The sequence below is a fragment of the Notamacropus eugenii genome, chromosome 5 (genome assembly GCF_028372415.1).
Source record: "Notamacropus eugenii isolate mMacEug1 chromosome 5, mMacEug1.pri_v2, whole genome shotgun sequence".
Lineage (NCBI taxonomy): Eukaryota > Metazoa > Chordata > Mammalia > Diprotodontia > Macropodidae > Notamacropus > Notamacropus eugenii.
Genome location: NC_092876.1, coordinates 418057478 through 418073882, shown reverse-complemented (window position 1 = coordinate 418073882; position 16405 = coordinate 418057478). Strand labels below are relative to the sequence as shown.

The 16405-nt window shown below is 35.7% G+C and overlaps 1 protein-coding gene across 1 annotated transcript in view; it reads left to right on the top strand.

Annotated features, from left to right (window-relative positions):
• The window catches only part of SIM2 (SIM bHLH transcription factor 2), a 76483-nt gene that overhangs the window by 50720 nt on the left and 9358 nt on the right, over positions 1-16405 (top strand). The window contains exons 7-10 of the mRNA XM_072614911.1: positions 6050-6156; positions 10887-11034; positions 12863-13031; positions 13836-14244. Coding sequence (XP_072471012.1) covers positions 6050-6156; positions 10887-11034; positions 12863-13031; positions 13836-14244 — 833 coding nt within the window. The remainder of the gene's footprint in view (positions 1-6049; positions 6157-10886; positions 11035-12862; positions 13032-13835; positions 14245-16405) is intronic.

Genomic DNA, 16405 nt, shown 5'->3' with positions numbered 1-16405 from the left:
AAGACCATGCCATCAGAGAAATGATGACATGACTTGCACTTGACTTTGTTTAGAGTAAGGGAGGGCTGTGCAGGTCACCAGCCTCACTTCTCCTCCAGAGCCATCTGAATCCAGTGACCAGATATTCATCAGAATGACTGGAGATGACCCAGGATGAGGCAATTGGGGTTAAGTGACTTGCCCAAGGTCACACAGCTAGTGAGTGTCAAGTGTCTGAGGTGAGATTTGAACTCAGGTCCTCCTGACTCCTGCTGTATTCACTGCACCCACCTAGCTGCCTCACCTATGGTTAGTGAAGTGGAAAAAATCCCAACATCCAGGCTCAGATCCTTTAACAGAATTCCTTACTCTAACTGCCATTGCGGAGCAAGTCACCATTTCTCTTGAGGGTGGGAGGAGACTAAACCCTTCCCTACTCCTCCCGGAGAGTCTCTAACTACCCTTCACAGATAGAAACGATCTAGAGAGCTGGTCACTCCCTTTCATGGGTACTGGTCAATAGTTCTGAATGCACTCTTCCTTTCTTAGTGATCAATTCTCTCTCCTTAAAACTGTGATGCAGGCTCAATCACCCTTCAGGTATCACAGGGAAAAGTACCAAGGGCCCATCCGATATTCTTTGTTATCTAAAGTTATCTCTGAACCACACATTTCTCCTGATATGGTCAGGAGAATGGCTTACCATTCCAGGGGGTGTGCTCCAACTAGAAAAAAGCAAAAGGCCACTTATTTACTCTCCATTATAATAGAATCACTTTTGTGTCTCCAACAAGTACAGTGCTTTTCTAAGCAATGCTAAATATATGTTTGCTGTTAAATTGAATTACCAATTTAATTTAGAAGGGATTAATATCAATCTTCCTAAGAAAAGTTAAAAAAAGGAGGGGATTGTAAAGATCCATTTCTTTTTCCTACAAGAAGATCTCATGGTGGGAAATTGACTTATGAGTCAGTTTCTGAGTTCCGGTATGTTACCAGAAAAGCTTTTTTTTTTTGTTTCTCGCTTTTCATGACCTTTAGTCCTATAAAGGAAAGGTCCTAGTCTAGATGGCCAGAAGTGCAATAAGAAAAAAAGGACAAGTCAAAATCAGCAGGTCTACTTCTTTTGCAGAATGCTAGTTGTATTGATTTCACAAGCCCAATGTACCAAGAAAGCAGTAGGATGGACAGACTTAAGGAGAGGAGAAGAGAAATCAGGCTTTGAACAGATTCTGCTTGTAAAATTCCAGTGCTTATAGAGTCAGGACATAGGGCAAAGGTCGCTAAGTAGAATAAAAATATATTGTCTATCTCTAAAGAGGCTAGAATAGTGGCACCTTGGCTCTCACAAACCAGGTGGCATTGTTATTAAGTAAAAGTCAAAATAAAACTGAAATTTGGTTAAAAAAGATTATATGGTATTTCATTTTGAAACTATGCTTTTGATGACAGTGGGTGAATACAACCATGTTTGATATTTGTCAAATTCCTCTGACTTTAGAGGTTCAGAAAAACCTTTAGGGTTTTCCCTTTCAGTTTCAAGCCAATATGTATCTTAATGGGAAACATAATACATGTGTTTTTGATTAATTTACATTTATAGAGTGGTTGTTCCGTAACTTGACTTCCAATTAGTGCAAGGACTCACAATTCCTTGATTTATTTTCCTCTGCTTCTTTACAATCAGACATTTGAATTTTTTTACCACACAGAGTAGAAATAGGGCTTAGAATCCAAGCAACTTTGCCAGGTTTTGAAATTGGTGTTCAGATTTCTCCTTCTCTTCTTCCCTTAGACTCTCCATTATACCCCTCTATTGTGGAGAAATACTATTGAAATATAAACAACAAATAGTGATCAATAGGAGCAGGTAACATATATATAACTACAAGCACAACTGAGACGTTAAACTGAAAGGGAAAGGATCTAAAGAATCAAAATGCAGTCAAGCTCTCACTCTATTTAATTTGCAGCTAACATTTAACATTCTATTAATTTCCTGAATGGAAAGGTCATTGGAGATAGCTCTTTTCAGGGATGTTCATTATCAGACTACTTAATTTTATCTCTTCTAGGTGATTTTTTTTCTATTAACCTGTTTTGCAGCTCCATTTTTCAGAGTCCAGAGACTGATACCGTTGCACAACAGAACTTTTGAAGTGGAGAAAAGTGTATTTATAGCTTTAAGACTTTGAATTTTTACAGTGCCCAGAGTATTTTTCCTTCAAGAATTCAATTGGGTAATTTACCTGAATAGATAATTGTCATAGAAGAAGCCATATAAATATCACAACAAACATTTACATGTTTATTTAGAGTGTTTTTTCTTTTCTCTTTGGTTTTGTTATACTGCATTTATATTTTCTGAGGCATTAATTTGTATATTTTAATGTAATTTTATTTTATTTTCAGTTCTAAATTTTTGCCTTATCCTCTCCACACATTGAGAAAACAAAAAAACCCACAAATTAATTTTATATTAATTTTAAAAATTACAAGATAATGTTGAGAGAGAGAGAGAGAGAGAGAGAGAGAGAGAGAGAGAGAGAGAGAGAGAGAGAGAGAGAGGAAGAAAGGGAGAAAGGAAGAAAAGAGGAGAAAAAGAAAGAGAAAAAAATATTCTTCAATCTGCATTCTAAATCTGACACCTCTGTATCTGGAGTGAAAAGCAGGTTTCCTAATGAGTTCTTTGGAATTATAGTTGTGCATTATATTGATCAGAGTCTTTCAAAGTTGACCATCTTTACAGCATTGCTATTATGATATAATTTGTTCTTCTGATTTTGCTCACTTCATTTTGCATCAGTTCATAAAAGTCTTCCCAGGTTTTTCTGATTATATACACTTTACCATTTCTTACAACACAATAGTATTCAATCACATTCATAGATCATAACATTTTCAGTCATTCTCCAGTTGACAGGGATTCCCTCAGTTTTCAATTCTTTGCCATTACGAAAAAGATCTGCCATAATTATTTTTTGGATACATGGGGCTTTTCCCTCTTTCTTTGATCTAAGGTTAGAGACCTAAGGGTAGCCATATCCCTGGGTCAAAAGATTTAATAGTTTTGTTTGGACTAGTTTACAGCTCCATCAATGGTCTATCTGTTTTCCCACAGCCTCTCCAACTTTAGTCATTTTCCTTTTTTTTTTTTTTTTTTTTTGCCATCTTAGCCAATTTGATGGGTGTGAGATGATGGTACCTCAGAGCTGGTTTTAATTTACATTTCTGTAATTATTAGTAGTAGTAATTTAGAACACTTTTTTAATATATGACTACTGATAACTTGGATTTCTTCCTCAAAAAACTACCTGAGACATTCATATGTGAACAACAGATGTCACTGTAGAACAAATTTGTCTGCAGACATGCTTTGATCTCTCCTGTTATAGGAATAACAAATTAATAGCTAGCACTTATATAGTACTTACTATTTGTCAGGCACTGAACTAAGCATTTTGTACCTGTGACCAAATATTGGTCATTTGGTCTTCACAACAACTCTGGGGGGTAGGTGCTGTTATTCTCCCCACTATACAGAGGAGAAAACCGAGGCAAACATGTTAAGTGACTTGTCCAGGGTCACACAGATAGTAAGTATCCAAAGCCAAATTTGAACTTGGGTCTTACTGCCTCTAGACCCAGCGCTCTCTCCACTATATCTCCTGATTCCCCTCCCTAGGTAGCCCAGTGGCCACTAGTCCACTTTGCATAGCCTCACTTTTCTTTGCAATAGACGCTAGAGATTTCCCTGAGGATTCTTCTTAGCATTGAAAGAATCTGAACTGGGGTACATCAGTGGCACCTCCATACCTTAGCGACAAAAATAACTTGGGACCGTGAGGATCTCTTTTTCCATTACTTATATACCTGGCTCCCCTTGGTAAAAACCAAATTCTGACCATCAATACAGGACCAATGCCCCTGACATTTTTTCAAAAGTTATTTTTAATTAAGCTAGTTACTGGCACCCTCCATTTCCAAGCAAAGAATAAATATAATAATAATAAGAACTAATATTTATTTAGTGCCTACTATATGCCCAACATTCTATTAAGTGCTGCATTAGCAAACCATTCATGATTGATTATGGATTTTTATGTGAAACAAAACTCAGGAAATAGAAACATCTTAAAGAAATAGCAAGGAAAACAGTATAGAAAAACTTTGGTTGGTAAACAGGCTTGGAAAGGAGATGGAAAGAAATTCAACCATTTTGCGAAACAATCTGGAATTATGCCCAAAGAGTTATTAAATTGTCTTAGACCCAGCAATACCACTACTAGGTCTATTCCAAAAATGATCAGGGAAAAAGAAACGAGCCTATATGTTCTAAAATGTTTATAGCAGCTCTCTTTCTGATGGCAAAGAACTGGAAAGTACAGGGATGCCCATCAATTGGGGAATGGTTGAACAAGTTGTGGTATGTGGTAGTGATGGAATACTACTGTGCTATTAGAAATGATGAGCTTGAAGATCTTAGAAAAGCATGAAATAATGAAGAGCAAAGTGTGCAGAACCAAGAGAACATTGTATACAGTAACAGCAATATTGTTTTAAGAATAATTTTGAGTGAATAAGTTATTTGGACTACTATAAATACCCAAATTAACTATAAAGGATTTTCTCAATTCTTAAAGGAGCACCAGGAAGCTTCAGCCTGAATTCTTTGCTTCATTAAATTAAGGCAGTGACTTGAGGCCAGCCTGATATCCTCAGCCTGTAGTCCTGGAGCTCAGACTGTAAGGTCAAGCCTTCAGGGACCTACCTGATCACCAGCACTCTGTTGCTGCTGTTACCCTCTCCTCTTCATTCCATCTCTCTCATGCAGGCAGACTTCTGTTTCTTCTGTCTGCCCCCTTTTGCCCTGGAACACAATAATTCAAAACCTTCCATTCTAGTGGAATTCCACCTCCCAGGCTCAAACTTCATCATATCGCTTTCAGACCTTAGAAGGAATGTTGCTTCTTTGAACTACAAATCTCAGGAATCTAGTTAGATTTCAGAGTTTATGTCACCTGTGCAATCAGTCTTGAACATCCCAAATCCATCAGAATAGAAATCAGTCTTAAACAAATATAAGTATCTTGTTACACATTCAGTCATTAAGAAATATAAAGCGACTACTGTGTGCAGAGTACACAGTACTCTTAAGCAGTGAGAGATGTCGTCTCTGTCTTCATAGAATTTATAGCGTAGTATGGGGTTCCTAAGCTTTTTTTGTGTCACGGACTTCTTTGACAGTTTGGTGAATGTGTGGTCCCCTTCTCAAAATAATGTTTTCAAATACATAAAAGACACAGGATTACAAATATTGAAATAAAAATGTGTTTTTTCCCTCCTAAGGTGACTGATCCCCAGAAATCCAACCCCTGGTTAAGGAATCCTTGGTCTAGCAGGATGAAAGCCAAGAAACAAAGTACAGAATATTACTTGATAAAGACATTAGAGAGTTGTAAAACAAAGTGCTTTTAGAGGGCAGATCTGAAATAGCTTCATGGAGAAGGTAGCATTTGAAGTGGGCTATTCAAGAATCAGCAGATTTTTGAATAATAGCAACCTGATTTGGCTATTAACTGCTTCCTATAATTACTAAACTCTTCTCAGCAATGTGAGAATATTCTCTAAGCCAGTCTTGAAATAAAATTTCCTTTTAGATTGATTATATACTGTTAATAATGGAGATTTTATAAAATTAAAACAACCTTTTCAGAACCTTCCTGAAATATACTAAGCATTTACCTGTCAAATATCTTTCTGCAAAATGTCAGTTCTTGGATAAACTTAAATTCACTCTGGAAAAGGATGAAATTGCAAATTATCTTAAAGGATTCATTCATTGGCTGGTATCTGAAGTTTTCCTGAATATGAGTAATGCTATAACCTGCTTTGGTCTGGAGTTCAAAAGTTGTTTCTTATAAAGAAGATGATTTTCAGGTTCCAAAGTCAACATTTGTTTCCATTTTTAGAACTGTAGCACTTGATTACTTAGCAAAATCAATATTAGCTTAATTAAAACCAAATCTGTAGGGCAATATTATTCATTTAGATAGCCTTCTTCTTCCAGGGTGACTGAACTAACTGGCTATGAACCACAGGATTTGATAGAGAAAACCCTCTACCATCATGTCCATGGCTGTGATATGTTCTACTTACGTTATGCACACCATCTATGTAAGTAACACAACATGGATGTTTATACATTTAAAATATTTCAGAGTTGCTAGCTTTTGAATCAAGGAAATAAATCTACAGATAGCAAGGGCAGCGGTACTTTCCACTGGGGTGGAGGGATAAAAGTATGGAATAAGGAAGTGGGTATGTAACTATTCTATGATGTATGTTTACATCCCCCAAATTTCAGGGTGAATGGGCTAGAACATGGAAAAATATTTAGTACAATCTCCTGTTGTACATTTCTGTCAGTTATTAATAATATGTCTAACAGTATATAACACTTTATTTTCTGAAATATTAAGAATTAATGGCAGTACATTAGTCTAAAGTCCTTAATCTCACCTGAATAGATGACCTTATCAGCACTTAATCAAAGCCAAAGAGTCAATATCCCAGTCTAAAATCCTCGTTTCATTCTTATAAGAGATCTAATCAGTTCTGGCAGTGGAAGTTCAACCAAGTTCAATAAAAAATCTTATTACCTTATTTCCTGAAACTCAAGAGAACTTTGTCTTGTTTATGGTAACAAAATTGAGAATGGAAATGCCTTTATTCTATTTAAAAATGATTTTCCAAGTTCACCTTTGACCAGATGGGAAGGAGGAATCCTTGGAGGAAGTGGTTAAAGAAGAAATAATTGGTTGGGGGAAAATATTTCTTTTAGGGTACACCAATATTGACATTTCATTGTTCTGTTTAGTTAAATAAAAAACCCTAACCTAGACTTTGTACTGTTGCTTTATCTAAACGAAGTAATTTTGTCTTTTGTTTCCTGAACTCTAGAAAGTAACAAGATGCCCAGACATGGTGGTTTACACCTGTAGTCTCAGACTGAGAAGGCTGAAGCTGAGGGAGCACTTGAGCTCTGGATTTCTGAGCTGTAGTGTGCTAAAGCTTATCAACTGTCTGCACTAAATCTAGCACTATTGTGTTGAGCTCCTGGGATTAGGGGACTACCAGGCTGGATAAGGGAGGGCAAATCCTCCCAGGTTGGAAACGGAGCAGATCAGAGCTTCCATGCTAATCAGTAATTCGATCAGGCTTGTGAGCTGCAACTGTACTACCAGACTGAGTGAAATAGGGAGACTCAGTCTCAAATAAAAAAATTATTGCCTGAATTCAGAAGAATTTCAATAACAAGAGATCATCCACCAAGAAACAACATATGTAAATGTTAATGAATTTCTATGACAAACATTGGCTAATTAAATGCAAAGTACAATTTTTCTTACACACACACACACACACACACACACACACACACACAGAGAGTGGAGTCCAAACTCTAGGTGATAATCTCAGAGACCTATGTTGGATTAATTGATCAAAGGATAGGGAAAGGAATTCCTCCTTCCTAACTGGTCAAATATGAACCCAAGAGATATCATTCTTAAAATGAAATAAAGACATCTCCATACTTAGTTCTATCATAAAAAAAAAAAGATGAGTTTCAGAGAGTCAAGATTCCTACTTGAATCTTCTGCCACCAGAACTGAGCAGGTCTTTTATAAGATTGAAATGAGGACTTTAGCATGTTGTCCTCTTGTCTTTAAGTACTAATAAGGTCTTTTCTTCATCTGATGATATTATTAGACTTAGAAATGAAATTCCTGTATTCTCTAGTTACAAATGAAGTAACTTTAGAGGATGCAAAAGAATGAGAAAGAAATGAGAAAGAAAGCATTTGATTTGTCAGAACAGGAAGGTCTTAGGAACTTCTGTGTTTGGTAGAGACTTTAAGCTCTGGCATATTGAAGATGTAGCATTATTCAAGGGCTTTTCCAGTCCCTCTCATTCCCTTCCCCTATTGCCCAAAGCACTTTGTTCTTATTTTGTATGTGTCCTGCACTTGCTTATTGAATCCATGTTGTATCTTGTAAGCAGAATATTTAGGTCAGGAACTGTGCCATCTTTATTATTTCTATTCCTGGTCCCTGACTTCAAGCCCAATTCATTAACCAGCATTCTATTTTTATAAAGGTAAAAACCAGTTTCAGATGAAGTTCAAAGGCAGAAGAAAATGAATGAAAAAAATCACAAAATTCTAGTTCTGTAGCTTGAAAGGTGTATGTGTGTGTATGTAAAGGGAAAGTACTTTGCCTTAGTGATGAAGGGGTTGTTGTTGTCTTAGGCTGAAGTATATAAGCTTCAGGTTTGGTTTGGTTTGGTTTGGTTTTCCAAGTACCAGCTGGTAGAGTCAACCCAATTCTTAACTACTTCCCAAAGTCATAACCCAATTCAACGAATATTTATTAAGCACCTACTAAGTTTTAAAGCAATTTCTCATTTTTACTGATATCTTTTTTAATATAACATTCATTTCTCAATAAATATTTCTCCTTCTTCTACCTATCCCTTATAAAACAGATTAAAAGGGGGAGGGGAGAGAGAAGCAGTCAAGTAAAACTCAGAATACCCTAGGTTTCCCTGATCCTTTAATGAAAGGAGAGAAGACCTACTATGTTGAAAAAATTGTGTTACTTGCTGGGGATGTACAGACAAAAACTACCCTCAAGGATCTAACATTTTACTGGGGGTGGGGCAGACAGGATACATATACAGATACATACTACAGTGATCAAGAATCATTGTGGAGGACATTGGCTTGGGAACTTGCTAGTTTTAATCCCTTCTCACAATAGGGAAAGTAGATTGAAGATCAAGCCTTTCTCCTCCCTTAAGGTAGCCCCTGGTCATGACATTCCTTTTGGTCCCTACTTCTGCCATTCGTATAATCACTTGAAGACAGAAGATTTGCCCAAGTCTCCTTCAATCTAAGACAATCTAAGAGTAAATTCTATTTATAACTGTAACTCACTCTTCAGTATAGGGGACACATTTGTCCTAGTTCATATAAGTCTCCCTGCTGTTTTAGGAGCTTATAAATTAAAATGACTAATTTTTAAAAATCTTCCCCATATGATCCTTTCACACATGTAACTCTGTGGAGTTCGCTATTAGGGAAAAACAGTCTTGCTGTTTTGGACAGTCTCTGGCCTAGCTAGCATCAGTGTTTTTCCAGCTAGCCATTTTCATCTTCCATTTGCCTTCCTCTAGCAAAGAATAAAAATATCCAACCCAAAGAAATTATGATTGAGAATATATTTTTTTGTAAAATCAGCAAATAGAAAGAACTTAAAGAAATAGTAAAAAAAAAAAATCATAGAGAACTGCCAGCTAGCAGCAGGTTCTGAATAAAGTTGTGGAGGTCAAGAAATTGATTGGGGATTGATTTCCACAGAACTGCCATCACTGCTCCCATTGCTCCAGATTAGTTCTGTCTCCGCTCCTTCTGGGCTGTGGGAGAAAGTGCAGAAACTCTCCTACTATGACTGGCTAGTTTCTCTTCACCTCAAAACTAACAATAATCCCTGAATCTCTTAGGGCTGAGAGGGAAATCTATTGTTCCAGGATGACAAATCCCAAGATTCCCAGGTAGGATTTCAAAACTGGGTGCTGTGAGTTATAACAGCAAGGGATATTTATAAAGGTAGAATCTGTAGGATTTGGCATCTAATTGGATATGAGGGAGATGACCCCAAGTTTCTGATTTTTTGGAATTGAAAGGATGGTAATGACAAAAAGAAAAGAGAAGTTAGGAAAAGTAGTTAGTTTGGGTCACATTTATTTTTAATGGTGAGCAAGATGACCAGCAGGCAGAGATTTGAGACTAGAATTAAAAAAAAGAAAAACTAGAACTTTATATACACTTTTGCAAGCTATTTGTGTAGAGATAATAAATGAGTCCATGGAAGCAGATGTAGAGAGTCACCAGTAGTATGGAGCCCAGGACATTTGCCTCAATTAGTCTATCTGTAAGTATGGTTTGGGGAGATGTAGGACTTCTGTCTTTTCCATCTTTGAGAATAACATCCTGTGGCCCTGGGCTTATCTCTGTTACCTGAGATAAATGTTTCTCTTTTCCCCACAGGGTTTCTCAAAATGGCTTGCCTTTACATTTAGATAGATCCATCAGCTTTAAGGAAACAAGAGCCAGCTAAGGAAAAGAGACATGGTCATACAATCTCTTTTCTGGTGACAGAATGGTGGTAATGGTTTTAAACAAGCTTTAGTTTAGTAACATTAGAAGGGACTGTGGTCATGCAATAGGAGTCCATATGCCAAATTTTCCAAAAACACCTTGTAAATTGGAGGACGTTAGATGAACAATATTATATAGAAATGTAATAGGTCTTTGGGGTGGGGGGAAGATATAAGTTGTACAAAATGTAAATTGGATTATTGCAAATAAATAAGTTCATTGTACAAAGATGTGTTTTAGGTGAACCTAACATGCACATTATCAGATCATTCTAAACCTAATAGCTTGCTTATTTAACTGACCCATTCATCAGAATGTCTTAGGATATCCAGAGTATCAAACATATCTGGAACAACAAAATCCCATAAATTGATAGACTTTATTACTTTGTGAGATTCAGTAACTCTTTGTCTTCTAATAGACCTTAAGAAGACCAATAGCTTTCAGTTAAAGAAGCAGATAGGGAACAGAAATATCGACAAAGGAACCACTTGATAATTGGTTATATGTTTATATACGGTAAGTTATAGACTTTAACATGCAAACTGGTGGCATATGTATGTATATATAGATATACACATATATGTCTGTGGCATATACATATCTGCTTTTTATTTAAGGAGGTTCATTCATAAGTTCTGGAATACTGTAGTTTATGAATAATATTTCACATTTCTTTTTACAGTGTTGGTGAAAGGTCAAGTCACGACCAAGTACTACAGGCTACTTTCCAAGCATGGAGGCTGGGTTTGGGTACAGAGTTATGCTACCATTGTGCACAACAGCCGTTCATCAAGACCTCACTGCATCGTGAGTGTCAATTATGTTCTCACGTAAGTTAAACATATTTGCTCTCCTCCTTAATGTCTCATTATTTCACATTAAAATAAATGTAATTGCTTTTTCTCTCTAGATGTTGATCTGTTCAGGTTTTTTTCCTGTTTACTTTTTTACAATTTGCTTTACAAAGTGTTTTGGAGGATTCTGCTTCTGTTTGAGATAAAAGGTTTTATAAAAAAAAAAAAGAAGCCATGTTTCAGGCATAACTGTAGCGTAGGTATAGAAGTGTGGGAGCATGATGGAGGAAATACTTCTCTCTCCCCATCGGGTATGGCAGAGGGAGGTCTCATCCCATTTACCTATACCCCTTCCTTATCCCTCTAGCTCTGTTTTAATAACTGAAGAAAAGATTGAATAATATAATTTTATTTTAATGTAACTTAATAATACCTGAAGAAAAATTGTGTGTCCATAATCCCCATGGCTCCTCCTCAGTCCCCTAAATTAAGCAGAAGAGTTTTCCTCTCCTCTGTCAATTACTTTGTTGTATGAACTTGCTACAAGTTATGACACTTTGCCATTCTTAAGATGAACTGAGACTAAAGATCAGATCTGCCTTTGAAATGAGATCCCTTATTATATGAAAAGTATAGGAAATAAGCTTAGTTGTAGACAAAATACAATCTTCCTTTGGTACTTTGTCGGATGAAACAAAGTTCCAGTCCTGTATTTGTTACTCAGTTTTATAGCTGGGTAACAGTATTCTCACTGCAAATAAATTTTTTATCTTCAAAATAATAGAGAAAAGATTTAGGCTCTAAATGGAATTTCATTTCTCTGCTATTCAGAAATAAATATTAATTTTAGCAAAATCACAGAAAAAATCTTAGATTGGGAAAATATACACTTTCTAGGAAAACAAAAACTACATATTAACAATAATAATAGCTATGTGCCAGGCACTGTGCTAAACACTTTACAATCATTGTTTCATCTGATCCTCACACAATCTTTCCCCATTTTACAGATGAGACAGAGGTTAAGTGACTTGCTCAGGGTCACACAGCTAGTCAGTGTCTCAGGACACATTTGAACTCAGATCTTCCTGCTCTTATCAAAGGCAGACTTACCACTTTTTAAAGTTTATTGACACTTTTTTTCTTTTTACATCATTCTTACTTTCCCCACCTTCAACCCTTTCCTTGTGACAAGTAAATACAGTTGAACAAAATATACTAACATACTGGGCATGTCTAAAAATGAATGCCTCATTTTATACCTCTTGCCCACCACTTTTCTGCCAAGAGGCATGCTTCAAATTATTCTTCTGATGTCATGACTGAAAACCCGCTTCTTTAAAACTGGACATTGTGAGCAACTCTTCCAGTAGTTATAGGTATCAAATATTGAAAAGGAGGAAGATAGCTCTGATTTCAAGCTAAATAACCCCCAAGACTGAGGCTTTTGAGGAAGAATTTCCTATCCCATTCTTTTTGGTGGATAGAAAGAAAAATGGTTGGATAGTTCGTCCTTTGTTAGGATACAGATGGACTTGGTATCTTTGTAAACTTGCTTATATTCATGATTTCCACAAGGGATATGAATGAGGTCTTATAGGATTTGATGTGGCTGTACTGATCTCATTCACTTCTAGTAGAATAATTCCTAAACTTAGAGTTCTGAAGGTCTTATAACCCAAGGACTGCAGCATTAATAGAGGAGCTTGAGACTTCCTTTTTCCCGCGGTGATTAAGCATTTCCCAGAATCCATCCAAGTGAAATTATATAACATGATACATTTGAAATTTTTAATAGAAATGTTTCATTGTCAAAGCAAGGTCTTCTTATGCATGATACCAATCTTTTCTGGTCTCTTGGCAGAGATATCGAATACAAGGACATACAGTTGTCATTGGATCAGGTCAGCTCTTCCAAGTCCCAATATTCCTGTAGGACTTCAATGTCTACCTCACAAGAACCTAGGAAAATAGCTAAAACCAAAAGTAACAAGATAAAGACAAAAGTGAGAACAAATCCCTACCTACCACAGGTAACAAATGCATCTGGAAGAGTTAGGTAGTTAGAGACTATTGTGCTATTGTTTGTTATTCTAGGAAGAGTCTCCTTGGCAGTCATTTGAGGCTCATATGGATACATCAAATATGGAATAACAACAAATCTCTAATTACATGGGAGAGATTTCCCTTGTTGGAGAATTCTTGAAGAACACAGTGATATATTTAACCACTTGTCTACCATTATGCAAAATTTGAGATGGCAGAGTTGTGTACAGTCCATAGCACAAACTAAATCCTCAAGTGACTTAGTAGTAAGCTCTTCAGAACTTTCTTTTATTTATGCTTGTATTACATATTTTCACAGAATTTTTCATCAATAAAAATTTTTCCCAATTTTTTAAATAATTAATTTCAAACTCTTAGAAATAGCCTACCATTGGCTTCTTAACTATTTGGTAGAGAAAATTCTTGCCCCTCCAACTGTCACCAAGTATTCCTATTTCCTCTGAGATCTCCATGTCATGACTAGCTCCACTCTCACATAGTGGATAAAATGAGAATGAGTTCTGAAGAGCTTACGATTGAGTCTCTTGAGAATTTAGTTTTTGTTATGGATTGTATACATCTCTGCTATCTCAAATTTTGCATAATGTTAGAGAAGTGGTTAAATATATCACTGTGTCCTTGAAGAATTCTCCAACTCAGGGAAATCTCTCCCATATAATTAAAATGAGAACCCAGGACAACAGTGTTTACTGTATATTTTATTATGTTCTTCTGCATTAAGCTGCTATATCTTCCAGCTAATTCTTTATTCGTCTTTTTTGCCATTTCAGCAACACGACTGTTTCCAAATGGACAAATCAGAATGTGGCCAGGTTGGAAATTGGAGAGCAAGTTCCACAACAAATGCTACAAATAGTCAAGAACAAAACTTTTATTCAGAAAACAGTGAACTTTTATATGCCCCCTCCTATAGCTTGCCTTTCTCTTACCATTATGGACCCTTTCCTATAGATTCTCATGTATTCAGGAGCAAAAGGCAAATGCTATCGTCAAAATGTGGGCAGTCTCAAGGGGCCCCATGTGAGGTGGCACGTTTTTTCTTGAGCACATTGCAAACCAGTGGAGAGTGCCAGTGGCATTATGCCAATCCCTTGGTACCTAACAGCCAGTCTCCAGTTAAAAATCTTCCTGACCAGCCAATGAACATTACACGGCACAATCTGGCACCTAATTATGAAGGTGGGTTGTGTTTACACATGAGAAAGGGAAAGGTCTTTGAAATATCAGGGGGAAATGTCCATAGATGGTAGATGGAAAGTAGATATGTAGGTTAGACATTTCTTTTTTATGTTTGTAAGTAGTAATTACTATCATTTCATGCTTATAATGTATTAATATATGACAGAAAAAATATTTCAAAAGTATGTGCCCAATTCATAAAGAAAAGGAGGAAAAAGTAAAATATTCCACCATCTTTCATAACACATTCTTTTTCATATCTACCAAAAGGGAAACTTGAATAAGTACTTTTAAAAGTGATTTTTAAAAAATAATTTAATTTTTTTCAATCCACAAAACTATAGTTTCTTACCCCACAACATATCTTCCCCCTTTGATTGAAAAAAACAGTCAACCTCTTTGTAACAAAGGGCCATGTCTAAAAAAGTTTCCATCTTCATCATAATTATCACCTCTCAGGAGGTGGGTAGTATGTTTCATCATGAGTCATCCAGAATTGTGGTTGGACATTGCATTTATATATATATACATATATAGGTATATATGTATGATATATACACACATGCACACATATATATACATATATATCATACATATGTGTGTGTATGCCCCACACAATGGTAATGGATAATTTAATGTCCATCACATCCACATACCATAATTTGTTCAACCATTGCCCAATTGATGAGTATCCCTTAGTTTCCAATTCTTTGCCACTACGAAAATAGCTGCTATAAGTATTTTTTGTACACATGGGTCCCTTTTCTTGTCTTTGATCTTTTTTAGAGTATAGACCTAACAGTGATATTGTTGGGTCAAAGGATACATCCTTTAGTAATTTCCAGGGCATGATTCCAAATCGCTTTTTAGAATTACTGGACCAGTTTACAGTTCCACCAACATTCCACCTGTTTTCCCACAGCTCCTCCAGTATCTGTCATTTTCCTTTTTGGTCAACTTTGCCACTCTATGATGGTTATGAGATGGAATTTTAGTGTTATTTAAATTTGGAATTTAGAGCATTTTTTGCATGTGGGGTATCGATAGCTGAGACTTTTCACTTTGATAACCTCTATTTCACCTTCTTTGAACATTTATCAGTTGGGAATGGCTCTTATTCTTATAAATTTTAATCAGGTCCTTGTATATCTTTAAAATGATACCTTTATGAGGGAAATGCTACAAATATTTCCCCCATTTACTTGATTCCCTTCTACTTTTAGTTGCATTAGTTTTGTGTTAAAACCTTAAATTTTATGTAATCAAATTATCCATTTTATTCTCTGTGATTCTCTCTATCCATTATTTGGTCATTAATTATTCTCCTACCCATAGATCTAATAAGTAATTTCTTTCATGCTCCTCTAAATTGTTTATGAGTTATGATAATTTCTATTTCTCTTTTTGATGAATTTTCTTGGTAATATGCTGAAATGCTAATGTGAGTGTATTTTATATCCTACAACTTGCTGATGTTGTTTGTTTCACCTAACTTTTTATTTGAGGATCCCTCTAGGGTTCTCCAAGTAAGCTATCATATTATCTGGGGGGGGAAATGCAATAATTTGTTTTTTTCTTTGCCTGTGCTTAATTTCCTTTTCTTGCATTATTGCTATGGCTAGCATTTCTAGCACTGTATCAAATAGCAATAGTGAAAATGAAAGTCCTCTAGTTTATCTCCATTATATATAATAATAGCTCTCTATATAATAATCTTCATTTTAAGGGGTTGTATGTTGCTATGCTTTCTGTTTGTGTGGTTTTTTTTTTTAACAGGAACAGGTGTTGTATCTTTTTAAAAACTTTTTCTGTATCTATTGATATAACCATATGCTTTTTGTTATTCTTGTTCTGCGGTGTCGATATTTTTCCTAATATTGAACCAACCCCAAATTTCTCATATAAATCCAACTTGATCATAGTTTATAATCTTTGTGATATGTTGCTATATGTGGATGTTGCTGATATTTTATTTACATTTTTTGCATCACTATTCATTAAGAATATTATTTGTAATTTTCTTTGTTTTGAATGTCCCTGGTTTAGGTATCAAGTCCATATTCATTTAGTAGGTCCTCTAAAAAAATTTTTTTCAAACAACTTTGGTAAAATAATAATTATCCTGTAAATGTTGGAAAGAATTTGTTCATAAATCTATCTA